General features: G+C 38.7%; 1 protein-coding gene across 5 annotated transcripts in view; it reads left to right on the top strand.

Moving 5' to 3' along the window:
• The window catches only part of SPECC1L (sperm antigen with calponin homology and coiled-coil domains 1-like), a 148,556-nt gene that overhangs the window by 29,620 nt on the left and 110,441 nt on the right, over positions 1–8,495 (top strand). For 4 of the 5 annotated variants that reach the window (XM_008574500.1, XM_008574502.1, XM_008574503.1 and 1 more), the window contains one exon: positions 3,018–3,207. The exons of the other annotated variant lie outside the window; for it this stretch is intronic. In XM_008574500.1, coding sequence (XP_008572722.1) covers positions 3,055–3,207 — 153 coding nt within the window. In that variant the 5' untranslated portion in view covers positions 3,018–3,054. The remainder of the gene's footprint in view (positions 1–3,017; positions 3,208–8,495) is intronic. 5 annotated transcript variants of the gene reach the window in all.

The following is an 8,495-nucleotide window of genomic DNA, read 5'->3' as shown; positions in this document are numbered from 1 at the left end:
GCCGGTGAGGGGCGGGTCTGTATGTGGGGTCCGAGCCCTCGGCGGGAGCGCCGCCGCGCTCCCAAGCGGCGCACTGTAGCAGTGCGCCACCGGGCTGGCCCTATTCTAAGTAATTTATACACATGGAATCATATAATGCATGGATCTTTGTGTCTGGGTTCTTTTATTTAGTATAATGTTTCACTATTTTTAATTGGTTTTGCATTGCCTTTAGTGGCTGTATAATATTACATTGGATGGGTATACCACATTTTGTTTATTCATTCATTAGTTGATGGACATTTGGAATTGAAACAAAGTTATTTGGTATGTAGAAAGCGTGTAAACTGAGAACTGTATTAAGGTGTATCTAATAAGTAACATATATACTAATAAGTAAAATAATTTAAATGCTAAGAGAATTCTGTTGTAGTTTAATTTGGAGAATTTGGGGTTTTTTTGGACTGTTTCTATTTTGGGGCTATTATGAATAAATACTTCTTTGATAATTTGTGTGTAAATTTTTTGTGTGGACAAAACTTTTGTTTCTTTTGGGTATGTATACAGGAGTGGAATTGCTGGATCATATAACTCTATGTGTAACTGAGGAGCTGCCATACTGTTTTCCAAAGCCTCGGTACCATTTCACATTCCCACCAGCAGCCCAGTTATTCCACAGCCTCTCCAACATTTGTTGCTGTTTATCTTTTTGACTGTAGCCGTTCTATAATCAAAGTAGATTAGTGTGAAGTGGTAGTTAATTAGGTTTTAATTCTGGTACAGAGCAGCAGGAAAAGAAAAATCTGTTGTGTTGTCCAGTAACCACATGCAGCTTTAAATATGAATTAAATAAAATTTAATACTCAGTTTCTCAGTCACACTAGGCCACCTTTTAAGTACTTAATAACCTCAAGTGGCTACTGTACTAGCATAGACAGATGTATGGAACATTTTCATCATTGTAAGTTCTGTTAGATTGTGCTGGTCTAGAAAGTGTTAGTTTGACAGCGGCTGGAAGAATAGGCAGAGAATGGTAGAGGGTCTGAGTGGTGTAGTAGAAAGGAGTGCAGGCATGGAATTTGGAGGAGAGAAGAAAGAAACTTTGGGGAACCATTTACAAGATATAAGACTTAGAGAAGAGAAGCAAAAAAGTGAGAAGTTGAAGGAAAGTTTCTTAGAACTTGATTTAATTTTTCTACAGTATCTTGAGTTAGTGAATGGATCCAATATAATATCCTCATTTTATAGGAGAGAAAAGCATAAATTGCTGGTTGGCCGGGATAAATATAACTGTATATTTACCAGTTATGGGAAGGTACTTGAATCTATCTTGGTCATTCTTAGTATCTTCTGGGAAGATACAGGAAATAGATGGTTGAGCTGAACTAAAAGGAGTTGTTACTCTAGGAAGATTACTCAAATGGAATAGGAAAATAGAAAGCAAAAGGTTTAAGAGTGGATAGGTAATTTAATCATGAGAGTATACAGCATTTTCTATAAGGAATAACCAGGAAGTTGGGGGAAGGCTAGAGAAGAGTCTCTGCGGTTTGTGCTGTGTTTTGGTTGTTAGTCACGAGGTTCTTTTTGCTCCAAGGCACCCTCATGTTGAGCATGGAGCAGAGCCCCCTTCTCCCATATGCCCGTCTCACCATTCCCGCCACCAAACCAGTTGGTATGGTTTGTGTTGTCAAGGCAAGATAAATCTGGAATGTTTGAGCACAGTCTAAGTTAAATATTCAGTAGGGCTGTTGGAATGAACCTTTTCTTCCCCTAAAGGTTATTCTATTTTATTAGTCTGTAGAAATCTTCATAAAATAGACCATCCTCCTCTTGTTCTCAGTATGATTTCTCAGTCATTGTATATAAACCTCCTTACATGCAAAGTAGGCTTTTTTTTCCCCCTCTCTGCCCTAGGCTTTCATTTTTGTTAATTGTATTACTCTACCCAAAATGATCCATGGTGTGTTCCAAACATGATATATATATGTACATTATTTTTGTTTTGTTTGTTTTTTGGCATAGCCGGTAACAAGGATCGAAACCTGGACCTTGGTGTTGTCAAAATCACGCTGTAATCAACTGAGCTGACTGGCCACCCCTTATACATGATGTTATTGTAGAGACTGCCTTTCTTGCTCAGTTAACAAATGTATATTTAAGAGCTTATCTAGTTTTAGCTTTGTGTGCTGCCAATGTTATTTCAAGTCCTCTTAGCTCTGAAATCAATCAAGTATAAGGGTGCTTCAAAAAGTTTGTGGAAAAATAGAATTAAAAGATAGTAAGAATCTTTCCATGAGCTTTTTGAAGACCCCTCATATGTACCACTTAGTTGGAAGAATGGTTGTATTTTTTTTGTTTGTTTTTGTGGTTTTTTTGGCAGCTGGCCAGTAAAGGGATCCGTGATCTTGGTGTTACATGGCTATGCTCTAACCAACTCAGATAACTGGCCAGGCCTGTTGTATTCTTTACAGGTATACAGAATGGCCTTATTTTCTTAACCAAAAATTGGGACTAATATTTTGATTAAGAACTTCTATGCTGTCTCCTGATAAAAGGGATATACTGGGAAATATCTTTAGATCTTGAATGATGGGATTTCTGGGATATTCTGCTGGCTGATGTGGGGATATCACAACAAATATTTGAAATTAGGATTCTACTGGCTATTTGGGAAAGTAAGATCTCCCTTAGATACCTGCAGAATGGCTAATTCCCAAATTCCGGAATGATTATTGCTTTATGAAATGTGGAAGATAATGAACACTGTAATATTTAGTCAGTTCTGTTAAAGATATAGGATATTCTTTTTACTGAATGAACTAGAATGCACAAAATAATTCAAATTAGTCATATTCAAGGAGGAAACCTTGAAAATAGGTTATATTCTGGTGAGCAAGGCTAAGAATTTTTCAACTTTTATTTTTTTTATTAACATCTAGTTTTCAAACATCTTTATCACACAGTAAAATTCTTCAAAAATAAATTTCTTGAGCTTTCTTCCAGTTTCGTTCTCAGTGTATTGCCATTTCTTTCCACAGATTTGCTTGTAAATGCATCACGACAAGGCAGCCCAGAATGAAGAAAGCAAGCAGGAGTGTTGGCTCAGTGCCTAAAGTGTCTGGGATAAGTAAAACACAAACGGTAGAAAAAATTAAACCTGAAAACAGCTCTTCAGCAACTACAGGAGGCAAACTTGTAAAACTTGGAACAGCAGCATCATTGTCAAAGGTATTAACGTGGTGATGTTTCAATATGCGATGGATTTTAGGAGGAGTGAATTTTAATATGGTGTTTTATTTACTAAATGAGCATTATTTAGGGTTCACCCTCTACTGGTGTTTGGAACGTATAGCTTTGGAGAGCTTACAGTGGGGTGAACTTAATTGGTGTTTTTGGTCTGTGTTTAGAATGAAACCAAGTAATAGACTAACTTGTAGAACAAATAATTGAGCATCTGCATTGTGGGCTCTGTGCTCATGTGAGCAGGAGGTAGAGTTTTTCTTCAAGGAGCTTGTGAAATAAAAGATGGAGGTGAGGCACAAAAATGGATAACTGAATGATACGTGCAAAATGTCAGGTGCCCTGGGAGAGTAGTAAAGCAGTGTGAACAGTTTCAAGTAGGAAAATACTGTTTTCCTAGCCTGAGAAGGTTTTTATGAAAAGAGCATATGAGCCAAGTCTTAGAAGATGACCGTCGGTAGTATTCCTGAACCCTTAGATGTTTATATTCCCACCCCACCCCTTTACGCACCGCACATTGCTGTTCTTTTTCTGACAGCGAATCCGCTATTAATCCTAGTTAAATTTGGTAAGCACATATTTAGTAAGCACATAATTAGTTTTCTTTACACTCCTTTAGGGGTTGATTTAGTTCTTGTTAGTATAGGCTAGTAATTAGACCATGAGCTTTGGGAGCAGAGAGACCTGGGATCAGTACCTGCTTCATAGGGCTGTGGTCATGGTTAAATGAGGGAAGATATGAAAGTGTTTAGCACAGGGCTTGGCACACAGCACATAATGCTTAGTAAATGACAGGTTGTAGTATTTTTATTGGTTAGCTCTGGAAACTTTTCTCTATCTCAGGATTGATTCCTGAGCGTTAACAGTTTCCCCATGGGGTGTTCTTAGTGTCTGTGTCGGTTTGGACCATCCAAGGGATAAGATTGCTTTCTGCCATTTTTCTGCTGATCAAATCTTAGATGTCATTGCACAGAGATCCACACAGTTGTGTGTATTTTTCCAGCCTTTCTCAGTTAAGAATTCATTTGTTTGTTTTTTGCTTGTTTGTTTTAGAGTTGTGGTATTTTGGGTAGAAACTTTGACTCTGTGCAGAAAACCTGGAGGTGGTTTCTGCTATTTTGATAGAGAGAAACAAAGCCTTTTTTCCCGGCAGGGCTTTGATAGATCATGGCTTAATTATTTTAAGAAGCATCTCAGAGGAACAGCTGATGAGGGACTTCCTTGCATATGTTGAAAGATCTAGCAGGAAATGCTGGTTTTTCTATTCCAAGGTTGTCAAAACTGAACCCAGACTTATTCCATGGGCTTGGAGACGCCCCCAGACTTTCTCCTTGGTACAGCCCTGCTGAGTTGCTAAGTGTCATCCTGTGGACTGGAGGATGGTATCAGAAATAGACCTTTGCCCTACTTACTTTAGTCTGAATCAACACCTAGAATTATTTTCCTGGTGGCAGTGTTGCCACTGTGTCATGTAAGACAGGTGGCATTTCCTGACCTAACTGGTTACTCAGTTTGTGGGGCTGTCTTCAGAGTAAAATTCCTATGTGACTGGGTGACCTGTTATTTATGTGAATGGAAGAACTGGTTGAAATGTTTTCATTGGATGTGCACTACTGCCTTCCTTTGTTGCCTCCTTGTCAGTGGCTGGCAGTGTCTTTGAAAGTTTACAGTGGAGTGTGCGCTGAGCAGGATTGTTGTATCTTCTGAGGACTGGATCCAGAGTTGCTGGTAGTTTGACTTTTTAATTTTATTTTAGGTAGTTTTATCTTGAACAGTGAGTACTTTTCCATTGTAAAGCAAAGCTGTATAACTGTTTTAGCCAGCCCATGCCAGTTGTCCATAGCTTTGGCTCTGCTGTGTTGGCAGGTTTGTTTAAGTAGTTCTGTGTGTCAGGTAAGAGGTAAAACTGTTTGGGAGCACTTTGCCTGGACTGAAGCAATTGCTTTCACTTAAGAGAAGAGAAGAAAAAAGTTACTGAGTATAAACTAGAGACAGAAGGAAAGAAGAATATAGTGAAAATGCATGGAAAAATTGGAAACATTAAGGGGCTTTGAGATCCCACAAACTTAAGTGTTATCTTATTTTTGTAAGTTTTCATGTTTCAGTGTATTTCTCTGGCACATAGGTACCTCCCACAACTTGAATTCCTGTACCTATGATGGAGCATTGATGATTAACCAAATGAATAAAGTGTTTAGCTTTTAATGCTTTAAACATCATGTGTACATACCCGTTCATGTATAGATACTCATATGTATGTATCTGTCACTGCACAATATGCTCATTACACTTGTTATAGTAGCTGGGTATGGGGATATGCATTTCTCCCCTCTTTCATTTCAAATATTGTTTGAAGCTAGACCTAGTTGAGAGTTAGGGGAAAGGACTCTTGATCCAGAGCACCATACTGCAGATTGGAGCTTTTGTAAATATAAAATGAAGCACTAATGCTGTTCACAGTGAGTTTGGGAGAAATTATTTCCACTCTTGTCAGGAACTGTTACATCTGGTTTGGGGCCTTTGTATGGCTAATTCTCCTTTGTCACAAACAGTGGAGAGGATTGTTTTCAATGTAGAGATGGTCTCCTTGGCTCTCGCACTTTTAGGGTTTACATACTGCTCATGTATTCATGGCTAGTGCTTGCAGAAGTAGTATACTTTTTCGTTATACTGAGAATACTTTTTTTCTAGAAATGGGTAGATGGGAGTTAGTACACTTAGAATCTAAATAATTATAACTCTTGATGATTTGTGATCATACTCTTGCAATATAAAAGTCAATAGTATGAGCGATCTGTCTCTGAAAATTGAAAGGTAAAATTTGAAAACTAATCTTAAAATTTGAGATAAAGATGCAGACTATGAAACTTGAACTTGACCTTGAGAAGCTTGCATATTTTGGTTGTAGTATTTCATTATTTATATCTGGAATGTTTTTACCAACTGATTTGTATTTTGCATTTTATTAAAAAGTAGGCTAAAATTTTGTTCCTTCACCAATTAATGTTTTTAGGCACTCTTGCTGATGGGAAATGTTATATGTGGGAACACACATGTATTTACAGAATTTTGTAGCAAAAATTAAATAGGGAAAATAGAGAGCCTACAAGTCACTTTGTATAAAAGTCAGTTGGGAGTTGCAGAGTTGTTTTTCATTTTGTTTTTTACTTTTTTGTTGAAGTATAGCATACATACAGAGAAGTTCACAAAGCATAGTTGTTGAGCTTAATGAATCAACGCATAGTGAACATACCCTGCAAGTACCACCTATGTCGGAAAACAGAACATTCCTGCCCCTGGGAAGCTTCCTTTGTGCCCCCCATTTAATTACTGCCTTTCCCATCCTTCCCACAAATCATTACCATCCTAACTTCCAGCACCAGAGATTAATTTTGTCAGTTTTTTTTTTTTTTTCCTTTTTGTCTTTTTCCATGTCTGGCAACGGATCGCAACCCTCAGTGTCGCCCCCGTACTGGACCAGGACCAGCAACGGGATCGCACCCCTCGGCATTGCTCCCGCGCCTCGCTCAGCCAGTGAGCGGGAACCGGTCTGTATGTGGGATCCGAACCCTCGGCGGGAGTGCCGCCGCGCTTCCCAAGCGGCGCACTATAGCAGGGTGCCACCGGGCCGGCCCAAATTTTGTCAGTTTTTTTTTTTTTTCCTTTTTGTCTTTTTCCCTGTCTGGCAACGGATCGCAACCCTCAGTGTCGCCCCCGTACTGGACCAGGACCAGCAACGGGATCGCACCCCTCGGCATTGCTCCCGCGCCTCGCTCAGCCAGTGAGCGGGAACCGGTCTGTATGTGGGATCCGAACCCTCGGCGGGAGTGCCGCCGCGCTTCCCAAGCGGCGCACTATAGCAGTGTACCACCGGGCCGGCCCAAATTTTGTCAGTTTTTGATCTTTATATAGATGTAATCATACATTATGTGGTTTTTTTGTTTGTTTGTTTTATCTGCGTCTGGTTTCTTATCCATATTGTTGCGTATAGCCGCAGTTCCTTACTTTTCAGTGCTGGTAATCCATGGGATGAATATAATACAATTTATTTATCTGTTGTACTGTTGATGGACTTCTGGAGTTTCCACTTTGTGACTATGAAGAATAATACTGTTATGAACATTTTTATAAGTGTCTTTTTAGTACATATGAGTACCCATTTATTGTTGTCTCTATAACCAGGAGTGAAATTACTGGGTCATAGATGCATATATGTTTACCTTTAATAGATAGGGCCAAATCATTTCTCAAAGTGGTTACCATTTTATACTCCTGGTTATTCCACGTCCTCACCTGCACTAACATTGTTACTCCTTTCATTTTAACCATTCAGCGGTGTGTAAAGGAATGGCGCAGTGGCTTTCTTTAATTTGCATTTGTGTTTTTACCAATAAGATTGAGCATTTTTTCATATCTTTTTATATGCTCAGTGGACATTTAGATGTCCTCTTCTGTGAAGTTTCTGTTCAAGTCACTTGCCCATTTTTCTGTTGCAGAGTCTTTTTTTCTGCAACTTTTTTTATTGTGGTAAAATATGCGTAACATTTGACAACTTATTTTAAGTGTGCAGTTCAGTGCCTTTAAATACATTCACACTGTTGTGCAACTGTCACCACCATCCATCTCCAGAATTTGTCATCTTGCAAAACAAACTCTGTACCCATTTAGTAACTTCCTATTTTCTCCTCCCTCGAGCCCCTGGCAACCACCATTCTTCCTGTCTCTATGAATTTGACTACTCTTGTTACCTCATATAAGTGGAGTCATATGGTATTTGTCTTTTATGTGACTGGTTTATTTCACTTAGCATAATGTCCTCAAGGTTCATTCATGTTGTAGCATGCATCAGAATTTCCTTCCTTTTTAAAGCTGAGTAATATTCCATTGTATGAATATGGCACATTTTGTTTATCTGTTTATCTGTCAATGGATACTTGGGTTACTTCCACCTTTTGGCTATTGTGAGTAATGCTGTTATAACCATGGATGTAAAGATATCTCTTCAAGACCCTGCTTTCAATTCTTTTGGGGTATATACCCAGAGGTGGCATTGCTAGATCATACAGTAATTCTATTTTTAATTTTTTGAGAAACTGCCATACTGTTTCCCATAGTGGCTGCACCATTTTACACTCCCACAAGGGTTCGAATTTCTCCACATCTTGTTAGCCAACGCTTTTTTTTAAATCACTGACATTTTTATTTCTCTTTACAAATTATCCCAAACGTACTCTGGTGTCATTTAGCTATTTCCTTGATTTATAAGTTGAGGCTGT

Source organism: Galeopterus variegatus, unplaced genomic scaffold (genome assembly GCF_000696425.1).
Source record: "Galeopterus variegatus unplaced genomic scaffold, G_variegatus-3.0.2 Scaffold1054, whole genome shotgun sequence".
Taxonomy (NCBI): domain Eukaryota; kingdom Metazoa; phylum Chordata; class Mammalia; order Dermoptera; family Cynocephalidae; genus Galeopterus; species Galeopterus variegatus.
This window is presented reverse-complemented; position numbering and strand designations above follow the sequence as displayed.